This window comes from Fistularia commersonii, chromosome 21 (assembly GCF_037954325.1).
Source record: "Fistularia commersonii isolate RoL2024-O1a breed Wild chromosome 21, RoL_Fcom_v1.0, whole genome shotgun sequence".
Classification (NCBI taxonomy): Eukaryota; Metazoa; Chordata; class Actinopteri; order Syngnathiformes; family Fistulariidae; genus Fistularia; species Fistularia commersonii.
The window spans coordinates 12,801,640-12,824,923 of NC_141304.1; the positions used below are offsets into that span (position 1 = coordinate 12,801,640).

The window sequence follows — 23,284 nt, forward strand, 5'->3', positions numbered from 1 at the left end:
GCCAGGAAATCCAGAGCACAGCTTGCTTCGCTCCTCTCTACCACTCTTCTGCACCCTCTTCTCCTCACTTTATTATCCGGCTTAGTTGCTCCTCGGGATTCTCTCCGTTCCACTTTTAACTCTCCCTCCCCCCTCCTCCTCCTCCTCCTCTACTTCTTCCGGCTCCCTCGACGCCGGCAATGCATGCGCCGCCGTCGGGTAGCCGGGGGTCCGCCGAGCGCCGGGTTCGCCCTCGGGGGCGGGGGGTTGTGTGTCGGGGGTGGGAGGACGACGCTCTTCCGCTGCGCCAGTCAAGCCGAGCGCCGGCCGCGGCAGTGATGCAGATAGATTGCGCTGCCTGCCTCCAACCCCCCCACCCCCCCCATCCCACCCCTCCACGCCACCCACCTTCTCGCTCCACACCCCCTCAGTAAACGCCAGCCGCCGATGAGCGAGCGAAAGAGCCGAGCGGAGGAATCGGAGGAGAGAGGAAGAGACGAGGGCTAGACGAGCACTGTTCTGACATTGTTTTGGAGTCCATGTTTTTTTTTTTTTTTTTTTTTTTTTTTTTTTTTATTAATTCCTCCTCTGGCTTCCTCCACCTTTCCATTTAGATGATTTTTTTTTTTTCTAGCATGGAATATATTTCATAACTCCACCGCTAACCATCTCTTGTTTTTTTTTCTTCTCCCCGTTTGGCTCCACAGGGGTGGCACCTGCGAAGAAGAGTCCAAAACTGGTAAGAAGCTGTTTTTCCTCCCTCCCCCGCCTCCCGTCCCCACTTTCCGTCATTAGTCGTTTTCCCTCTTCGCCAACTCTCGTCCGCGAGGTCGCGCCTTGTGCAGGTGTTGTGGGTCCGCCGGTGCACGGGAGGGGGGAGGGATGCTGTGCAGTGCATCGCCGTGCGGGGGCGGCGCCCCTCGTAGCTCCACGGTATCCTCACCTCCTCCCGTCCGGTGGTGGTGGCGGCGGCGGTGGTCGTCGTGGGGCCGGGAACCCCGTTTTTCCTGCGGCCCCGCCGGATTCACCTGTCAATTTTGTTTTTTGCAGGATGATTTTGAGCTGGCTCCTCCGTACAGCGATTACACTAGGAGGGTACGTTGATGCCGTTTAAATCCAGTTGTTTTTTTGTTTTTTTTGTCGATGAGGTGTGGTGATAAAGGTGCTGGCAGAGGTTGAACGTTACTAAGTGGAAATGTTTGGAGCTTCCAGGTGACTGTGTTTTGCATCCAACTCTCCTAAGCTTTGCTTGAGTTTTTTTTTTTGTTTTTTTTTAAAAAAAGCATTAAGTTCTTTGGGTTGGTTTCTTTTCCTGCATAATAAACAGTGGATTTGGAAGAGAGAGCCGTCCGTGCATCCGTTAGCAAATAGCGAAGCACGTCGGGGATCTAAATTCAAGCGAAGATGCTCCGAAACACACATCGGAGAACGAGCGGATCGGCTGTTGGTTTGAACACCCTGCACGGATTCCACGTGACTTCCTGTCAGACGTCACCGCGAGTGCTCGTACGCGCCAGCAGGCGGCGGTAGCGTTTACCCCAAAGTGAAAAACCCGGAAGATATTAACAAAGCTTCATTCCTCCTCTGCTATTTGTTGATCCAAGGGATTCTTCTCGAGAACGCGGTCCGAGTCGCGGCGATGGTCGGCTCGCCAACGCTTTACTCGCCGCATGTTTTATCCGTTGAAGGTCACCGGCTAATCAGAGTCCTTGAAAATCGAGCGTCCGGAAAGACCTTGTTTACATCAGGCATTATAGCGCGATACTTTTATCCTATTATTTTTAACACTCTTAAATGCATGTTTTCCGTCTGGCGAGCAGCATCGTGCCTTTGGCCTCTGTGAAAACCGAATTCCGCCTCAGGGGAAAGATGGTTGAATATCGAATCACTTTAGAGGAGTTTGAATGTGATTTGGTTTAATCGTCAATCATTTGTGATTTAGATATGGTATCATTTCATTTGGATGATTGAAGCTAGCATGTGGTGTTCGCCATGGTCTCCATTGGAGTATATCTATAATTAAATAACCAATCAGTGGGGGTTTCTTTGTCATGAATGAAGTGGCGTCATTGCTTTTGTTTGGTTTATTGGCCTTTTACTCAGACCTTTACCAGCCTTGGCTAAAGAAAAGGCCGAGGGCCACCTCTGACATTTGGTTCAAAGCAACGCTGATACAAGACCACGTCGTACCTCAGGGTCGACATCGGCGTCCAGACGCCTCGGTTTGTTGTCTTCAGAAACCGACTTTCAATAACATTAACCCAGAGCCGGCCGGGATGGATTTTGCGTAGATCCCACCCGACCCCCCCACTCTTCCAATCTTCCGTCTACTTAATAAGTTATCGGAGCGGCAGAAGCCAGTGTGTTAGACCCGTCTCAGGGCGCAGAAGGGGAACATGCTGACTGCAGAAGGTCATATCTAATAGATCCATCAAGAGGAAGATTTGTTTTCATTTGAAATGGAAATAGGATTCGGAGTCCGTGTGCCACTGAAGACGGGGGGGGAGGGGGGGGGCGACGACGACGACGACAAAAGAAACGTTGTCTCCTCGGTCAATGGGGGTGCCATCTTGTCTGATGGAATGGAAGTGACCGAAAGAAAAAATTGCAGCGGGGGTGTATAAGCTATGCGGTGTGACTGCTCACCCCTTACCAGGCCGGCGCCGGTGACTAATTACATGGCCATTGATTTTTACTTCACCACAGTATGCTTTAAGCATCGGAGCCAGATGCACGGCTCCGACTTAATATTTGCTAAAGCGTCATCTTCTTTTATGTCTAACAAGGATGATGAATATAAACATGAATTCCAGAGGTGTTGAGGGCGGATTCGGAGAGTAATGAGCCTGAATTGATTGAAGATATAGCCGCACTGAAGGCCAAACACTTTGATATTTGAGAGCCGACCAGCTGCCTCCCCGCGCCGCTCTCTTCTCGGTGTATTTTAGTCCACCGCATTCAAAGAAGCGGGCGTTCGTGCGTTGGATCTGTTGTCATTTTCGCTTACCGTCTGAAAATATCTGCCCTTATCCCTTTTCTGTCATTAGTTTTCTGTTTTTTTGTTGTTGTTGTCGTTAACGCCGCAGGCTAAGTAAGACGATAGACCTATAAAGAAAGAGAACACAACCATTATGGGGAAGATTTTCTACTTGTATTTTGGGGTGTACTTGCACTCCAGCGCGGGATTGTATATGCTTTACCCTTCACAAACACGACCGCCCTCAAACCCTTGAGCTGCTGCTTAAGTGCCCATGTTATTGAGAGGCCGGCGGCAATATATATAAGGGTTCTCCATTATCGGCGCCACCCATAAATTTCTACTTTCATTTCAAAGTCTTTAACTCACTTCAGCGGGAACCGCAGGTCTTTTTTCATTGTTTAACAGAAGTGATGGATATTCAATGTTTGACTCCCTGTCCTCCACGTACGCTCCAAACCCAAGAATACACAGCCTCTTTTTTTTTTTCCTTTCTAGCGTGATTATTTGGGTGGCATAACCGTAGTCTAATCCACACGAGTCGAGTCAGATTTTGTTTATATGGCGCCAAATCGTTTGTCTGGACCGTAAGATGATTGACAGAATCCCAACGTTCCCCGAGGAGCGGGCGCTTTGGCGACAGCGGCGAGGGGAAAAACTGCTTTTCGCCGGACGGATCCGTATCAATGTCGGCAGCCTTCTGCCTCGACCGGTCGTGGAAAAGGAGGAATGAGGTCGCGAGGGATCGCCGCAAACGATATATCGCTGCTAATAGCAGTTTCAAGGCGACAGCTGAAACGATGTTCATATTTGATTTGAGATTCATAAAAGAAATCCGAATGTGATAGTTGCGCCCCCTTGCGTCTTGTGAAATGAAGATGCGAGGCCACATCTCGGGACAGGATCGGGAGGAACGATTTCCTAATCTTTCAAATCAAAAAATGCAGCCGTATTCACATTTTCCCCTTCTCCTCTCTGGAGCCGCGACCCGCTTCTCCGCCGCCGAGCGTCGCGCTGACCTTCTTTTGTCTCCACCCGTCCGCCGCTTCTCACTTCGGCCCTTTGTGTTCGCCGATGTTCCCGACAATGCCGTCCCCGCGATGCCGAACGTTATCGATCTGCCTCTCCAACAGCAGTTGTCCAGGAAGGACAGTCAGAGCAGCTCGCAGCACAGCGTCTCCAGCCACAGGAGCGCTCACGCCGACTCGCCGGTGCACCCGTCCCTGGCGCCGCCGCACAGCGAGAGCGCCGCCCCGCCGGCCCCGTCCCAGCCCTTGCCAGGCCTGCCGCCCCAGGAGTCCCCGGCAGACGGAACCATCCAGAGAAAACCGGACCCCTTTAAGATCTGGGCCCAGTCCAGGAGCATGTATGAAAGTAGGCGTAAGTATTATATTTGTTGGTGGCGGTTGGATGAGGGATGCATGGGGGTTTTTGGCTCCGCGGTTTAGTTAAACGGTACATTCTGGAAGAGGATTTGGAGGAATTGCTGTGAGTAGTTGTCTTATATTCCTAAAGTGCACCATCCATGCTCTTTTCCAACCCGTGGTTTTAATTCACACCTCAGTAGAATAGCTTTGATTGCTTTGCATATGAAAAATGATCCCAAAAATGAAAATTAAAAACGCTTATTAATCTGTTCGGCAGACAGCGTCTCCCTATATCCTGAGCGTGCTGAGCCTGGCTCAGATGAATGCACAAGAGATACACACACACACAAATATATACATATATATATATATATATATTTATAAAAATCTGCTCATATTTTAACACAGGGCAGATTATGAGAAAGCATAATAGGTCACCTTTGATTAAGTGTAACCCCTTACACCTTATACATGTCCTCTTTTCTGATGAATGATTTCTTCATTTGGTGGTCGGCCTCTATATATATATATATATATGTATGTATGTGTGTATATATATATATATATACACTGCTCAAAAAAATAAAGGGAACACTTAAAAAAACACATCCTAGATCTAAATGAATGAAATATTCTTATGAAGTACTTTGCTCTTTACACAGTTGAATGTGCTGACAACAAAATCACACAAAAATGATCAATGGAAATCAATTGTATCAACCCATGGAGGTCTGGATAAGAATCACACTCAAAATTAAAGTGTAAAAACAAACTCCAGGCTGATCCAACTTTGATGTAATGACCTTAAAACAAGTCAAAATGAATCGGTGTTGCTTCCTGAGTGGACACTATGATTTCACAGAAGTGTGATTGACTTGGAGTTACATTGTGTTGTTCAAGTGTTCCCTTTATTTTTTTGAACAGTATATATATATATATATGTATGTATGTGTGTATATATGTATGTGTGTGGGTGTGTGTATCAATATGTGTGTGTGTGTATGTATATATATATATATATATATATATATATATATATATATATATATATACACACACATATATATGCATACATATGTGTGTGTGTGTGGTTATATATATATATATGTATATATAATTATACACACACACACACACACATATATATGCATATACACATATGTGTGTATATGTATATATGTGTGTGTATATACATATATACAAATATATATACACATATATACATATACACATATGTGTCTATATGTATATTTGTGTGTATATATACATATATATCTGAGTGTGTATGTATGCATGTATATATGTCTGTATTTGTATACAGACATCAGTCAGGGAACTACATGGCAGAAGGCAGTTGAAGTCCCTTAAATATGATTATGCGGATGTTTAACTATAAAATTACAATCACCCCTTGGTGAGATTAGCTTAGCATCAGGACAAAAACTGCCCAAGAGTCTGCGTGTCCCAGTATGTTGACTGGAATTGTGGGAAATTTTCACATCCCTCGCAGAATACTGTGAAAAGAAATAGCCTGTAATGATTTCTTTGCAGCAAATGAAACCCGCGCGTGTCCTTGAGTAGTCCATGGCTGTCGGTGGATTTTATATATCTCGGTCGCTTCTTATCTAGGAAATGCAAAATGAGAGCACAGCGCCAATTAGAAATTATAACCCTGAGAGCTTCTGTCACCAAACAACTGTGAATTGAAATGACAAACAACAACAAGAGTCAGTGGAAGAAGTCTTAGTGGTAAGGTAGGACATCTGATGATTTTATTTACTTTGGACTCACCAGGGGTTCATTATTTAGATATGTGAGCAGAGACTAGCCCAGAATATGGGGTGAGGCGAACTGTGAAGGAGGACTTAGAATGGTGTTTGCTTGAGAGAAAAAATAAATGCTAGATTCGGTGGTAAAAGAACAAAGAGGACGTCGTGTCCACATCTGACCAAGAGGGGAGGAGGATTTCTAAATTACCAGAGGGGGTTTCTTTCAAAAAAAAAAAAGAAAAAATAAAGGATGGCATCAAGCGATGGGAGGCGGCACGGAAACACGAATTGGATGTGAAAGTAATATTGAGAAAGGTCAGTGTTTTTTGGAGATCAAGGGGTTTCTCCGGCATGGAGAGATGAGCTCAGGGACTGACAGCGGGGCTCAGCTGACCCGCAGCAGCCGCCTCAAATCCCCCGCCGCCTCACGCCGCATTGAGCCGCCCGGCTCTAAAACCCCAGCGATCTGCACCCTATAGGGCCGGGGCCTCGGCATTTTCTCTCAGAAACATTTCCCGTAATGGAGGCTTTTGCAGAGATCAAGGTCCTAAACTCGGCGAGGGGGGCGGACGGATTCTTTTTGCAGACGGTTCCGTGTTAACCTGTAGCACAGATCGGGGACAAAACTCCCACTCCTCATTTGTCGGCAGCCGTTTGTTCTCCGGCGACGGCGCCGTCGTTATTTTCAATAATGCACCGATTCTATTTTCATCCTCCGGTGTCAAGTCGGTCCAAAACTGACGGTTCTCTTAATTCCCGACAGCGGGGGCGCAAAAACCCGGACCCGACCCTCCGGGGAGCAGGTGCGGATTGTGACGGTTAGCCTTTACCTCGTCCTCCTCGCGGCTCCTCCGCAGTCACGTCGTGACGGATTTGGAAAAGATAGCCGCGCGCTCCGCGGGGATTTCGGCCGCCTGACTGACGGAGCGGATTGGAAACGCGGCGCTCGCGGCGTCTGCCACCCGGACGCCTCCAAAGCGGGTTTTGTGGCTCCGGCAGCCGGGAAGTGGAGGACGTCTCCTTGGGAGTTTTCTCCGGGGGGCTCGGTCTGCGCTCGGAGCGCAGCTGCGACCAAACAAACCCGTGCACATACCTGCGTACGTGAATAAATATAAGATTCAGTCAAAGCAGGAGGGATATGTGTGCAGAGAGGAGACCACACATCCTCCAATCCACCTCTCACCTGGCTCCTCTCCGGCCCCAGGAGTCCCCCCGGCCCCTCCTGGCGGTCCTGTTACTGCAAAACCCATCAGCTGTCAGTCTCCGCAATGCAAAGCTGCTCGCCGCCATAGTGACGAGGAAAAAAAAACACACACAGAGACAGAGAGAGACGGCCGGAGGGGAGAGAGCGGGCGCTTGTTTCCCCGGGTGAGGACAAGGAAAGGAGTGAGACACATTTCGGGGGCTCTTTGCTCGATAATATATAGGCTTTTAGCGATAATTTGCACCCCTTCTGTCTGGCGGGAGGTCTTTTCGAATGTAGGAGAGCTGTGGAAATAGAGATGCGTCTCACACTGGCGAGATCTTGTTTGTCCAGCGTGTGAGAACGGATGTTTTCGAGAGAAAATTCACATATCGACGCGCCTCGGACGTTTTAATTTCCGCGGATTTAGGCTCGAAAATAGATCCCGTCGTCTTCCCGTCGGCTGGATCGGTTCTTTATTCGTACCGAGACGGTCGATGGCGTTAACCGTTTCGGCGATGAAGAGGCGGATATTTTGCCGGAGGGCAGGTTCGAAAGCCAAGTTTTCAAGTTTTTACCCTCACTTACCTCTTCCAGTAAAACAAAAGTTCACCAAGTGGGTTGCACTGAATGCTGCCTCGCAGACAGGGAACATGTACTGCTCAAAAAAATTAAGGGAACATTTAAACAACACAATGTAACTCCAAGTTAATCAAACTTGTGTGAAATCAAAGCGTCCACTTTGAAAGCAACGCTGATTCATGTTGACTTGTTTTAAGGACATTAAATCAAAGTTGGATCAGCCTGTCATGTGTTTTTCCTCTTTAATTTTGAGTGTGACTCCAAATTCTGACCTCCATGGGTGTAAACATTTGATTTCCATTGACAATTTTTGTGTGATTGTGTTGTCAGCACATTCAACAATGTAAAGAAGAAAGTATTTGATACAAATATTTCATTCATTGGGATCTAGGATGTGCTATTTAAGTGTTCCCTTTATTTTTTTGAGCAGTGTATAACCTGTTTTATTTTGCATCTCTTGTCGGTAAAAAATATTAAGGACGTCCACCTTTCAGTTCCAGATTTCCAGGAGCAGGACATTTTCCTGTGGAGAAAGGACACCGGCTTTGGCTTCAGGATCCTCGGCGGGAACGAGCCCGGGGAACCGGTAGGCGTCTTTCTCTTTTCCGCAACCTCTTTTTGCCTTTTTTTTTTTCTTTTTAAACTCTCTTTGTAGCCGCCTGTAACGTTTATGGGCGTGTTCCCTCGAGCTGAGGCGACACGGCTTATTTTCTCGCCTCACTTTCTGGTATTTATTGATACGTGTCACACAGGTGAGGGCGTGGCGCTTGTGATCATAATATTTCTTTTACTGCGCTGATACCCCAGATCAGGTTGGCATCAAGTTAGGCTACGCAGTGTGTGTGTGTGTACGTTTGTGTGTCTCTGTCCAAAAAAAAACAAAAAAAAACCCTCACTAACCCAAGCTTACTGTTCTGTATATTTCCTGTGCATCATGTATTTGCAAGTGTATTTGCAGTCCCTATGTCCTCTATTGTAAGTCGCTTTGGATAAAAGTGTCTGCCAAATGTAATGTAATAATTTCTTGTTCAGTTTAAATGTCCCCGGCCGGCCTTGACGCTTCTTCCCCCCCCTGCGGCTCAGATCTACATCGGCCACATAGTCAAGTACGGCGCGGCGGACGAGGACGGGCGGCTGCGGTCCGGCGACGAGCTGATATGCGTGGACGGCACGGCGGTGGTGGGGAAGTCGCACCAGCTGGTGGTGCAGCTGATGCAGCAGGCGGCGAAGCAAGGACACGTCAATCTCACCGTGAGACGCAAAACCAGCTACGGCGGTGAGAATACACACAAATACGACAATTTTTTTTTTTTTTTTTTGCAGATTTTTCTTTCTTCTGAATCCGTCGTGCGAACAAACCAAAAAGTTCTCGATTATGTCATTACACCCTGTGTTATTAATCATCGCTATTCGTTCGCTGAAAGCTTTAGACCTCCGGGAGCCCCGTTTATTTCCGTCGCCTTTCCATCGGGAGCCGGAGTCGCGCCCCCGGTGTGTGCGAAGGGGTCGCCCCCCTTTCCTCTCGCTGTAATCGTCTGGCTGTGTGACGCCGCGCTCCTTAGCGGGCGATAAAGAAAGGCCCATAAACGTGATGGAGAGGCCGGTCAACCTTCGGCCCGTGACAGCGGCCAGACATTAGCGCGCCGCCGCGCTCCGCCCGCCTCGCGGCGGCGGGGATACGAGGCGCCGTCCTCCACAGGAAATGAAATGTGGAATGAAAACGTCCTGATGCATCAGGGCGGCAGGCCGGCCCCCCTTTAGTTCATCTTTTGTTCCGAGCGGGCGCTTGGAGATATCGGCGAGGCCCCTCTCCTCCCTCGAGCAGCCTCTCGCCGGAACGCCTTTTATCGCGTCAGTATGAAGTAGCTGCGTTAAGACAGGAAAAGAAGAAAAAGCAGACTCAGAGCCGTGTTTGTTTTCAGACTCTGCAGATGATGTAATGTTTGCGGCGGCGTCTTCACCTTGACAGTTTTATTCTTATCCTATCTCCCCTTATTATGCATTGATCTCTCACTCTGCTCTCCCATTATTCCTTAAAACTCTTATCTGACGATGGAGCCGTGTCACTTTTTTTTTTTTTTTTTTTTTTAAGAGCTTATCTGATTCCAACTCCTCCGCCCCCGTCTGCAATTTTTTTTTTTTTTTGTTCTTTTTAATTTGTCCCGGAGTCGCTCGCTTGAAAATCGTCTCCTGTCCCGCTTCGCTTTCGTCCGCCGTCTCCAGTGAAAGCAGAGGGAGACGTTCCCCCGTCGCCGGCGTCGTCCCATCACAGCAGCAACCAAGCGCCCAGCCTGACGGAGGAGATCGGGAAGCGAACCCCGCAGGGAAGCCAGAACTCCCTCAACACCGTCAGCTCCGGCAGCGGCTCCACCTCGGGCATCGGCAGCGGGGGAGGGGGCGGGGCGGCGGGAGGCGGCGGCGGCAACGCCGTGGTGGTGGCCGCGGCCGCCGCCGCCACCACCTCCTCCCAGCCCCTCAACGCAACATCCGTCGCCTCCACCCTGCAGCCGTACGACGTGGAGATCCGCCGCGGCGAGAACGAGGGCTTCGGCTTCGTCATCGTCTCCTCCGTGTCGCGGCCCGAAGCCGGCACCACCTTCGGTAGGTTCCCCCGAAAACATTCTTTCGCTTGCGGAAATCTTCCGATTTTGTTTTTCGTCCGGTCGGGGGCTTTTCCTCTTCCCGACGTTTTTTACCGGGCCGTTTGGACCGTCTGTAAAACCCAATGAGCGCCAAACAAGCTCAGAGCCGTCGTGCGTTCTCGCTATTTACAATCCCGTCAGATCAATAGCGGCGCTCCTCCAAGAGACGGCCGCCTCTCTTTCATTTGTCGATCGGACTCGAGACGCCGAGGACCCCCGGTTCTCCGCCGCTCCAACGCCGGGCTTCCATAATTGATCACAAGCGGAGCGGGTCTTACGTAAAGCGGTCCCGTTATGCCGCTGAACTCAAACGGCCTCTGGTGAGAGCCGAATGACGACAGCGCGCGGATAAATACAGTCGATATTATTCACAGGAGAGAGACGGAGCGACTTAGATCGCATCTCGGTGTTTCCGGGTCGCTCTACCAGGTAGAACGCGGTTATACGGTTGAATTTTTTTTTTTTCCCCGCACTGACATACACCCTGTTCATTCTGACTGTTCTTGACTTTTTTTTTTTATTTTCCTATTACAAACTGGTATCGTCTTATCCTGCGTGGTGCACTTTTCACCCTACTGCCATCATTTCCTTCCTACACTGCTATGGCATTTTGCCGCTCTGCGCTAGCGTGTCTCTGCGTGGGCGAGCTGCTAGCGCCTGGAAACGCTCGACTTTCCCGGTAGCGCTCGCGGAACGGAGAAGGGCCGGCTTTTTTTTTTTTTTTTTTTTTTTTTTTTCCTCAAGCCCCGCCAATTTGGTTGAATTGATTAAACGCGATACGTAAATTCAAATCAAAACCAATTTCCCCCCTTTTTTTTTTTTTTTTTTTTAAATTCAATGCCGCAGGTTGCCAAAACCGGCCCGAAGAAAAAAATATAATTCCTTCCGTCACCCCCGCACTCTGTGTTTTACAATCTAAAATGCTTAGTCAGTTAAAAAGACAAGAGGGGGATGAGACACGTTTATAGGCGGAATAAAAGATGGAAGGTGGTTAGACAGTCTAATAATAATGAAAAATAAGACGGGGGGGAAGGAAGAGTTATTGCACGGCTTTTTCTCGGCAGTGACTGATGTCAGACTGCTGTGACAGCAAGTAGGCAAGAGGAACAGAAAGACCTCGGGGCAGCGGGGAAAGATATTACCTCAGATGTATGTTTGTTGTCGCCAACTTTCCGCAGGTAGCAGTATTAGGGATTTATGTGAGACTTTTTTTTTTTTTTTTTTCATTGTCAGCTCTCTATGGCTGAGAGACTCACGGACACATCTAATAATGATGTCCATTTTTGGAAAATTTGGCGAGACGGCAGCTTAAAGTGTTGCAGGGGGATGACGGCGCACACATCGGAGATATAGTCAACTGCACCCGTTCCTGCGATTCATTAAAAAAAACTTTAATAAGTAAATTCCCTGGATGTATGCTATGACAGAATCTCATTTCTCTCCAGAAATTGTTCGAATATTCCAGCTTTTCTGTTCTGCCGGCTTTCAGTTCAGCACCTCTGAGTGACTCTCGGCTTGGCTTTCTGTCGGCTGCTGGTGAAATAACGCTAAACTTTATCAATTTCTCTCTGCTCCCTCTACCCCCCGCCCCAACCCTCCACTTCCCTTCCCTCTGCTCATCTCTGCAAATACTAACTCCTTATCAAAATCGCACACACAAACGCACGTCATGACATGCCAACATTGACCAATAGCCGGCAATGCATGTGTGGCCATGCCCCACAAAATAGGACGCATCATCGAGGGGAGCCCGGCGGACCGCTGCGGGAAGTTGAAAGTGGGGGATCGCATCCTGGCTGTGAACGAAACCTCCATCACCAACAAGTCCCACTCGGATATTGTCAACCTCATCAAGGAGGCCGGGAACACGGTCACGCTACGAATCATCCCCGGCGACGGTGAGAAAAAGTCGTCCTTTACGGCGGCGCCGCTTCTATTTCCTCTTCCGGCGGTCGGTCCACGGGTGCTCATTCATCGGGTTGAATTTGTGAGGAGACAGATTCGCTTCCGTTCCACGGTAACGTAAGCCGATCGGCGTACCTCGATGGCGTGTACGCGCAAAGTACGGTAGGACGGATGCATGTTTTCCTCGTAGGTGTAACCCGGTGTTTGGACGTTTGGACTCGGTCTTGACACGTTTCCCAAGTGCTGCTCGAGTGTATCTGCGCGCTGTCAACTTTGCCAGTGCTAAAAATTGGAGCTATTTGTGCCATTCGTTGCTTTCTCACTTAGTTTGAAAGGCTTGTTGTTGTTTTTTTTAGTCTTCTTCACCCTGCTGAGGGCTTGATGAGAGCGCGGAGACAAAATTGGTCCGCTGTGAAGACACGGACATCGGAGAGGATGCGCTTCTCTTGTTTTTTTTTTTCTTAAAGTTTCTGTCTCGACGATGTTTCAAACAAGCGGCTGCCGTCAGACGGTGACAGAAAGGGAAGCGTGAAGACGGTTTGGCTCGTGCGTCTCCCGGCGACTGTTAAAACACGGCTGAGTGCCTCTGGTTTTTTTTTTTGTTTTTTTTTTGAGCGGGTCAATCCCTGACGTGAAGAAACGCGACGGGGAAAAGAGGCTCTACCTGGGTGAAGTCGTTCCCGAAGCTCATCTCTGGCATGTGTGGGAACAGACAGTTTTGTTGTGACTGATGCTCAATGCATCTGGAATTAGAAGGTAACCAGGCATGGCCCGCTCCCTCCCGGTGCACGGTAATGCATGCACAAGCAGCTAATACCTTCGTCTCTGCAGCACAGGGCCGAGCGCACCTCATTGCTTCCCATTGTGTGCCGGAGATAGACATGCCTGAGGTGATGTGGTGATATTTTTTTTTTTCCCCCCCTTTTCCCCTTCCTTTCCCTTACCGGCTCCTCTTTTTATCTCCTGAATTTCTCATTTTGATTGTTCCCGCTCGCCCCTTCAAAGTCAAGCCACTCAGGGCACGAGGGCAGACTGCCAGGGCCAGAGACAAATTGCAGGGACGGCACAGTGATTTTTTTTTTTTTTTCTTTTTCTTCCTCTCCCCTCCAACCGCCCCCGAACGAGCTGAATGTTTTCAAGTGGTGAGAGGCGAAGGGAGGCGGTGGGTCGTGAGCGGAATGGAGGACAGAGAGAGGAAATAAAAACGCTTATTTGATTAATTTCCAGACAGAAAACAGCTGGAAGTGAGATAAACACAGCACCGCCGCGGATGTAGGGGTTTATGTCGGGCGGGGGGGGGGGGGGGTTGAGCCAGGTTTACGGGGACAAATGTCAGGAACGGAGCGGATAATGTACACCAATCTGACACATATCGGCGGTCGGGCCAAAGAATCCCGCGGGAGGTATTGTCAGAGAGGACCCCATGCCGAGGACCAAGTAGATACATTCATCGCACACACACCGCAGCATGACTCGCCTCTCCGATGTCTCGCGGGCAATTGAAGAGCTAAGCCAACATGCTCCGATGGGTCTGGTGGATATGAGGGGAGATGAAAAGATGAGATGGGCTGACCATGAGAGGAATAGCGAGTGGGGGGGGGGGGGGTCAGACCGGGGCGGAGATGTTATCAAATGGCGCATACTTGTAGATAGAAAGGAAATATGAGGTGGCCAAGGAGAAGACGAGGGGTCTTTATATGGCCGGAACAGTGGGATGATGCCCCAATTTTGTCGTCTGTCTGCACACGGTGGCCGAGGTGGGATAAAACTGGGAGCTTTCAGGTCTCCCGGGCCCGGGAAGTGCACTTTTCCTTTTTGATCAGTCTCAGGTCGACAGGGCCGCCAGGGTGAATGGAGCCGTACGGCTTTCAGACAGAAAACGGCGTTTGACAAGCGTGTTACCAAGTGATTGACAGCACTTTGCTCAGTGGTTTTGGAAGCATGGTGACCGGCGCTTCCGTCCTCCGAATCAGCCATTGTTCCTTGCTGACAGCTGCCGGATTTCTAAACGTTCCGTGTCTTTTAGAGTTTTACATCCAGACAAGGTATGTTGCTGAGTTTAAAGAGGCGAAGACTTGTATGCTTGCCAAAGGCAGAGAAATTCTTGAAAAGAAAACTCTGTACCGCCAGCTATTCAAGAGAATTTTTTTTCATTTGCTCCTCAATGTACCATTTGTGAAGCGAATTACCGTGAAAGACTTTTTTAGAAAATAATTTGGCGTGTGCTCTTACGGGCTCTTGTCGTTCCCACAGAGTCATCGAATGCATCCCTACTGACCAATGCGGAGAAGATCGCCACCATCACCACCACTCACACCCCTCAACAGCAGGCTGCTCCTGAGGCCAGGTAACAGACTCCCGTAAATCAAGTTGATGAAAAGGCCCTTGAGTCGGCTTCAGAGTGCTCTACAAATAAGGGGTTCAAATATTATGGGTCATTTATTACAGTAAGACGGGTGATCGTGTATCAGGGGTTCAAGTCTTGCGTCAGAAGCAGCATACGTAGGGACTTTTTTGCAGACCATGGAAGCATACCATGAACAAGGTGTTTTTTTTTTGGTGCAAAGGAACAATAGAACATGGAGCTCGCTTCCTGGAACCATGGGAGCTCTTACTTTTAGGCGGGGTCTGTTTTCGGCTTCACAGGAATTGTCTGATGTAGGTGCTTGGTGATTGGTGGAACTGTGAACCATTGTGGTCACAGGTTAACCGTTTTTTTTTTTGCAACTCACAACAAAATGGACAGAACCGTCAAGAAACGGACGGACTAAGAAGTCCAAGCTCTGGACTGCTTCGCCGTAGAGGGGTTTCCAAGGGTCGCAGGGGGGGCACAAACATTTCGGCCAGAATAATTTCAGAGTTGGCTAACGGAGGGGTTCTTCACACGGCGAAGCAGTGCAGGGAGTAAATAAAAACATTTCGACCCATCTGATAGTCCAGGGTTATTATTCCCGCCATGAAGAACATGAAAGCTGTGGTGGCGTTTTCTTCTTTCCGAAGGTTCTTTGCCAATGTGGCGCTTCAGGTACACATCGAACTGCTTGAGTCCCCCCGGTCCTCACCATGGTCCCTTACTGCCTGTGCAATACTATAAGGTCCCTCTGAAGGAGGAGGCCAGTTCCCGGAGGGAAATTGGAGCCGGACAGTTCTTGGAACTTTTCTTTCAAAAAGCAGCTAAACATTCGGCATTACTGGCGGCTATAAATGCTAATCAATATCAACACCGTGCTCCTTCTCTAGCTCTTTACTTGTTATAGTCCTTGCGTAGACATGCAGAAGCAAAGCGCTGTTTCACGGCATCTTTGACGCGTTTTCTTTTTCAACGGCTTGATTTTTGAAAGTCTCCGCAACTTGTCGCGTTCTTGAATATACGTTCGGCGTAGTAAGACGTTCGCCTTCCCGTCTCAGGAACAACACCAAACCAAAACAGGAATCGTACGAGTTCAAAGCCCCGCAAGCCGCTCCTCCTCAGCCGCCCACACAAGTCTCAACTCAGGTAAGTAATCCGTCCTGCAGTCTTTTCCCTCATATATCAAGCCGTTCATCCGTATATGAATCAATTTCATGTCTTCATCAAACACCGCGGCGGTTGCCCCCATCATCAACTTCCCGACAACAGCCACATTTGTCTTTGCACACATCCTGCCAGCTGTTTTCGTCCTTACGGTCACATTCATCCCCGAGCCCTTCGTGCATCGCCAAATCCGGTCCCAAGGACGGGCAAGGTGTATTTTTATTTGTTTACCCCCCCCCCCGTCTACATCCACCCAGCGGCATTATCGGAGCGCGCGAGTTAAGGAAAGCCTGTTTGATTCTAAAGTCTCCCCTCAGCTGGCCGCGCTCGCCTCCGAATTAATCTTAACGCCATTCGGAGATGGCTCTTGCAGATAGCATTGATCCTTCGGCGGCGCAGATTAGGAGGCTGCGAGGACGGAAGCCGCCGCGTGGCTGTCCTTGCTGTGCCCGGCCCCCTTTTCTCTGCGCCGTCTCTCTTGGGCGCATCAATAATTCAGGATCACCACGCCGGGCATGTACACACACCCACACACACACACACACACACTGGTAGTCCTTAGTGCCTATTAGATCAGTATTACTTTCCTTGCGGTGGCGTTTGTCCTATGCACCTCCAACCGGAGCTCAAAGGACAAAAACACACACTTTGAATCTGGATCACCAAAGTGACCTTGATGCAAATGTTCCTTTATTCCCTGCCTTATGTGTGTGTGTGTGTGTGTGTGTCTCTAACAATGTGTGTTCGTGCGGTTCCTTCAGGAGGCGGAGTTCTACTCAGTGGACTTGGAGCGAGACAACAAAGGTTTTGGCTTCAGTCTGCGTGGAGGTAGAGAATATAACATGGACCTGTACGTGCTGAGGCTCGCCGAAGACGGAGCAGCCGTCCGCAACGGGAAGATGAGGGTACGGACACGATGACGTTTCATCCCGAGTTTGTTTTTAATGTGACGTTTTGCTAAGGAGTTGAACAGGAGAGATGTAACAGTGGAACGTTCCTGTCGAAAATCTTCAGGTCTCGGCAACTGGACTTGGTGAAACATCTTCAAGTGAAGAAGTTCAAGTCCGATTGCCAAGACCAGAAAATTTCGACAAGAATTCACCTCGCATGACCCGAATGACTGAGAACCCCCACAGATTTTCAGTGGAACTTCGACTTACGAGCGCATCAATTTCCGCCGCCGTTTTTTTTTTTGAGTTAGGAGCGAGTGGGACCGGCTTTTGACACCGACGTGGTGTCGGACATGTCGCTCGCCACCAGGTGGCCCGGCGAAAAAAAAATTGAAAAACATGAGCGAGGGGTGCGTGTTGTCGACCGGTCCGTGAAGAGACGGAGAAGTTGTTGTTGGTGAGATAGCGAGACCGAGAGCGGTGTGATCGTTTTAAAAAGGCGAACGGCGTTCGCTAAATCACTCCGTCGCTAAATTAAGCTTAGCAATAAAGTGTAGCAAAGCGTGCAAGTTAAATTTAGCAACACATCGTAGCATCAAGTAAGTTAACAAGTAAGCACCAAATGAAAAACACCCCGATCTTCACGGTAAATACACTTAATGAAACCAATTTATTTCTAAACATTCTCCTTTGTTATGTATTATTATTTTTTATACCGCCCATCCGGCCCATTGTGGGTCGCGCGGCATGCCGGATCCTATCCCAGCTGTTATCAGGCTAGAGGCAGGGTAGACCCAATAAAAAACAGCAAATTTTCTCAGTTTTTTCAAATTAACCTGCATGTTTTTGGACTGCGGGTGGAAACCGGAGAACCCGGAGAACATGCAAACTCCACACAGAAAGGTCCGCTTGTCAGAATCGAAGTTCATTTGTACAAGTGCTAACCACCGCGCCATCGTGCCGCCCCCGTTTTTCTTTATACCTTATTTGTTATTTATAAGCGCATTTTCTTATTTAAAAACAAAAGCGGTGGCCGACAACAGATTCGTTCAATTCTTTTTGATGGAAAACTTTAATATTTGAGCACAGAACAAATGAAACTCGTAAGTCAAGGTATTACTGTGTCTGGAATCGGATTGCCAAATGTGCCAAATGTGTTTGTAAAGTACAATCTGTCGCTATGTAGAGATTTTAAGCGGCAAATTAGATTTAGGCACATTACATCTAATATTGATTTGAAACGCGATACGTAGAGGAACAGCTGGTCGGTCGTGCTGAGGCGACAAACGGCGGCGGTATTGATGCATCGCTTCGAAACCCATTTGTGTCGGAGCGGCTTCCCTTTACCTGCCGACAACTCCTAAAGCATTTAAGTGCCAAAAATATCCGTTCTCACTGCATTATCCCAGCTCTCTGAATTAATAAACGTCCCAGCTGGGAACAGCGAGCCGCGCTCCACTTCTCTCAGCCCGGTGGTTTTGGGAAGCGCTATTGAAGTCGCTGCGTTTCTGCAGGCGAGGGACGCAACTGGATCTCACAAGGAACGTCATGCTGTGAATGTACGATTCGAGTCAAATAAAACAAAATCGCAGGTCTGTGATTAGGCGCTGAGACGTGAACTTTTGTAAAACACGTTTTAATCAGTTTACCACGTTCATCTCGGTGTCAGTCGACCCCGTAGAGCGGCATCGGTGTCGCACAATGATGTGAAGTCAAATCAGAAATCTTGTTCGGATCTGAGCTCAACGTGGGCGGCCTTCTGCCTCGACCGGTTGGGGTAGAAAGAGAGAAGGGAGTGAGATGGAGAGGAAGCGAGTCCATGACAGGATGGGAAGAGTTGGAAGGAGGAGGGATATCCCTCAGCAGTTTGCCAATGGCTGCATAACAAGGGTCTAAGCTAGCGCTAACTATTAGCTATACTGGCACTGCAAGCTGAGTCATTTCCAGTGTAGTGTTAATATACTATAAATATATATTTTTTTTTTTCTTTTTTGAAATCTCTTAACTGATAGTGAACATAAATAAATAAAAATGCATTTATTTATTTATTTATGTATTTATTTATTTATTCATGTGTTTATGTTAATTTGATTTTATTCATTTTATTTATTTGCGTAGTATATATATGTATATGCTCAAAAACATAAATGGAATACTAAAATAACACATCCAAGATCTGAATGAATGAAATATTGGTATTTAATTTACATTCAACTATTTACATAGTTGAATGTGCTGACAACAAAATCACACAAAAATTATCAATGGAAATCAAATGTATTAACCCATATTAACCCACACTCAAAATGAAAAGTGGAAAAGCACACTACTACAACTTTGATGTAATGTCCTTAAAACAACTCAAAATAAATCCCGTTTGCTTCCTAAGTGAACAGTTTGATTTCACAGAGTGTGATTGACTTGGAGTTACATTGTGATGTTGAAGTGTTTCCTTTATTGTTTTTAAGCGGTACGCATGGCAGCGGTATGTAAAAAAAATGTATGTATATATACATACATTTTTTAAAATCTTAACTTCTTAGAACATCTGCTTTTATTAGCTAACTTCTTATTTTCGGTGTCATTTCTTGTTCGATTTGGATCATTTCACACTGATTGAGTCAGTTCGTGCTAACAAGTGATTAGCAAACAAATATGTGACTAGCAAAAAAACAAAAAAGTCGGATGATAAATGGCCCACTCCGAAGATTACAAGTTCACGTCTCGGACTTTTCTTCCCTTTCAAAGTAGACACTTATTAACTGGGGGTACGCTGATGCCACCTCATAAACTTTACAGCCTTCAGAATAATATTATCCATCAATATAATTGCTTTTGCATAATGTACCTCCTAATTACTGCAAGCTTTAGTTCCTTGAATATAAATCCACCGGCTGTACCGTCGCCCGTGGGTCCGGCCGAGTGCACGCGCTGTGCGAAAGCGCATCCGTGCACGGCGATGGCGTCCGCGCGGATCGACGCGGGTTAACGAAACGTCCTCCCCGGGCCTTTAAACCGCGGACCGTCCGGGGCTAAAGACGTCGACGTGAAGCTGCGATATTTGCGTCCTCTGGTCCGCTCTTTTGAAAATTGGCAATAATTGATTCCCCCGCCCCGGCGCGAAGCTCGAGAGCCATTTTTTTTTCTGCTATATGTTAATCCGCCACAGTTAGGGGAGTGTGTGATCGGGCGACTTTGCATATGTACGTGCATAAATGAATATATAGCTGCTTATGCACCTTATTAGTAGGGATATTAATAGTAAGCTGCTCTGCGAGGCAGAGGAGTGTCAGGGAGAGATCTGTATTCTGCCTGAGAGGCGTTCCCTGGGCGCCGTCGGCGGTGACAGATAACTCGAGGTGTCGAGGCAAAGAAACCTGGCAGCAGAAAAAAAAAAAAAAAAAAAAAAAAAGTCTTTTCCTCATTTTACATTCTCTGAATCAGAGCGGCTTCTCTTTGGCAAAATCTGCCCTTTCTGGAAGTAATTGATTTTTAAAACAACAAACAAAAGAGTTTGTTTTTTTTTTTTTTTTTTTTACACATTGCTGTTGTGCAGTTTACTGTCTGGAGGATTTGATATGCAACTTCTCAATTTCTCTCAAATTCTTCTTTCCCTCCTTCTGTCACTGCGGCCCTTTGAACCTCCCTCCTTCTTATCTCCCCCATGTTCCGCTTCCTTCGCTGTCACTCTTCCCCCTCGCATTCCCGCTCCCTCTCTCTCGTCTCGCCTCCTCGCTCTCCTCCCTCTCCTCAGGTCGGGGACGAAATCCTGGAGATCAACAGCGAGAGCACCAAGGGCATGAAGCACGCGCGCGCCATCGAGCTCATCAAGAGCGGCGGCCGGCGCGTCCACCTGGTGCTCAAGAGGGGTGACGGCTCGGTGCCGGAATATGGTGGGTCAATCTACGAAAACATACCGTTCTCCCCCATCTTCACGCCCTGAAACGGGGCAGGGGGAGACAAGTCGCCCCCCCCACCCCCCATCCCACCGCCGCCGCCGCCGCCCGCCGGGACCCTCGGCCCCGGCCGCAGGACGCTCGGGTGTCTTTCTGGTGGAGGTCACTCTTTGGGATTCTGGCGAGGGCCCCTCCTGCTCCGACCCGCTCTCCATTTCCATGTCATCCCACTGTCACTTGTCACCTTCTGGCCGCGCAGCAGCAGACGCTCTCTGCCGGGGACACTGTGGAGCGGCGGTGGGTGTGAATACAGTGCACGTGGAAATCCAAACTGTTTACAGGGTCCGCCAGGAAATTCCTCGCCGCGTAAGAAATAAATACTGTCGGTGTCCGAAAGACCTCATCAAATACTGATTTAGCGTTGAGAGGGAGGGAAAAACTTGAGCTATTACGTCCCATAGTAAGATGGGACGTTTTTTTTTGTTTTTTGTTTTTTTTTGATAAGCATCTCACACAGCTTGGGTTAGGACACAAACATATTTATGCTATTTATTGAAGGTGAATGTAAGCTACTGAACTCTTTTCAGGAGGGAAAACCGTAACAGAAGGCTAAGGCGCCTCACGCCGTCTCAAAGAGTCTCACATACTGTGCTCGGCATTACTCACTAATCTGTTGATTTCTTTGCACCCACTGTTAATGTCATTAAAAAGCTGTGACCATAGGAACTCCGCCCCCGAACCCCAGCCCTCCAAAAAGAAAACGCCCCGGGTATATAGACGTTTTGTACAGAGATGAAAAAGCAGAGGCATTTTTACAAGTTATTTTTGTTCTATGTATAGAGCCCTGTGCCGAAGCCACATATTATGGGATAAGAGTCTATCGCTGCATGAACTTGTCAACAGTGTAAATTGGATCTCTTTTTTTTTTTTGTTTTTCTTCCCCCTCCTCCTTTTGTCTACTTTCCATAATATTTATGGAACGTCGCTTTTCTTTTTAATTTCTTTTTTTATTTGAATCGTATTGACCGGTTTCGATCGATAGTCACCGATCATCATTAAATGTTGTTCTTTTTTTTTTTTTTTTTTTAATTTCCTTTTCATTACTTTTTTGAGTGCGAGATTCATCTCGAAACAGTTCATCGTTGTAATTTGATTTGCGCTAAGAATGTGCTGTCTCTCTCTCTGTGCACGGATATGGCATCACGTGAACTTGTATATTTTTGGGTCATTGTTAATATTTTTTTTTTTCTGCCTTTCTTTCTTTCTTTCTTTCTCTTAAGTTGGCACAACCTGTGAGCGTCCCGCCGATGTTCCCTTTGTTGTTTTCTGTCGGCAATGTAAAACTGCTTCATACGCGCTTGTTGTGGGTGTGGAAGGCTCACTTTTTATTTTCTTATTTCATATTTTGTTTACGGGTGGGGGTGGTCTTTGCTGCTTCTCTGTCTCCCTGTTTAGGTGTGTCGGGTGGGAGTGGGTCGCGGGTGGGGGCGGGTCGACGCGTCTCGAGTACGTTTGGGCTTGTTTTCTCTGTAACCGATGGTTTCCACTGAAGGGTTTTTTTGGGGCAACTTCCTGGACTGTCTTACCTGAATGATTTAATGATCAAATAAACACATTTTTTTGTTTGTTTTTTTTTTGTTTTCTTTTTTTAATGGAAAAAAAAAAAAATCAACACAGAATAATTCTCCTTTTTTTCTTCTTTCACGTTGTCTCCGTTGTCTAAACTGTTCTCTCTTATCTGTTTATCTTCTCTTCCTCTTTGTGTTGCGCTGGGCTCTTGTCTTCCTTCAGGGATGGTGGCTCCCCATCTCACTGCATGTATGAGAAATGACAAGATGGGGGAGGCCTCTGTCCTCCAAAATCAAACCACGGTTTGTAGCTGTCGTCCAGCTCTCCATGCTACTACGCTCACGCTCAACCTCACCTGTGTGTGTGTGTGTGTGTGTGTGTGTGAGAGTGTGTGTGTGCGCGCGCGCGCCCCCCCCATGCATACGAAACCCATCATCTCCCGAAAACCGCATCGCCCATGCCGCCGCCGCTGCCTTTGCGTCATGATGCACCGGCGGCATTTCACCTCTGAGCCACGAGGCCGGAGATGAAATGTTTTTCGGGGTTTTATTTCGAAAATGGAAGCCCGTGATCTTCGGACGTGAACACCTCGGTTGGAGCGGCGAAGTCCCGGTTTTTTATCCTCGCAACCTTCGTGAGGAACAAAAACAATGTCGCGGTTGCTTAACCGGAAGCGGTACGTCGGCCGAAAAAGCCGGGCTCTCCCTGAAAACATCTCATCTTTAGAAACACGCCGCCCTCATCTCACTTTTCCGTCTTCTAATGAGCCTTTTTTTTCCTCCCCCTTCCTCCCCTGCTTGAGCATTTTATGCGCTTTAAACATTTTTGAGCAAAGCGGAGAAGGCATCATGACAGTGCATGAAAGAGCATGGCTAATCCGTCCGAAACAAGCTAGCGACCTCCGGTCCGTCCTGCCGACGGGCCGCGTCTCCGCTCCTCAGCCGCCAGGTGGACCCGGCTCGACCCCCCCCCCCCCCCGCCTCCCCGAGGAGCAGGTTTGTCGTCCGGTAA

General features: G+C 48.0%; 1 protein-coding gene across 23 annotated transcripts in view; it reads left to right on the forward strand.

The window, feature by feature from the left end:
- The window catches only part of magi1b (membrane associated guanylate kinase, WW and PDZ domain containing 1b), a 139,972-nt gene that overhangs the window by 114,462 nt on the left and 2,226 nt on the right, over positions 1-23,284 (forward strand). For 5 of the 23 annotated variants that reach the window (XM_086167940.1, XM_086167943.1, XM_086167960.1 and 2 more), the window contains 11 exons: positions 687-718; positions 1,030-1,074; positions 4,090-4,336; positions 8,352-8,443; positions 8,941-9,133; positions 10,081-10,458; positions 12,194-12,397; positions 14,658-14,751; positions 15,813-15,900; positions 16,680-16,823; positions 20,563-20,701. In XM_086167940.1, the coding sequence (XP_086024066.1) occupies positions 687-718; positions 1,030-1,074; positions 4,090-4,336; positions 8,352-8,443; positions 8,941-9,133; positions 10,081-10,458; positions 12,194-12,397; positions 14,658-14,751; positions 15,813-15,900; positions 16,680-16,823; positions 20,563-20,701 (1,656 nt within the window). Of the gene's footprint in view, positions 1-686; positions 719-1,029; positions 1,075-4,089; positions 4,337-8,351; positions 8,444-8,940; positions 9,134-10,080; positions 10,459-12,193; positions 12,398-14,657; positions 14,752-15,812; positions 15,901-16,679; positions 16,824-20,562; positions 22,335-23,284 lie in introns of those variants that run through there. The other 18 variants (XM_086167946.1, XM_086167951.1, XM_086167956.1 and 15 more) reach the window with 14 other exon arrangements.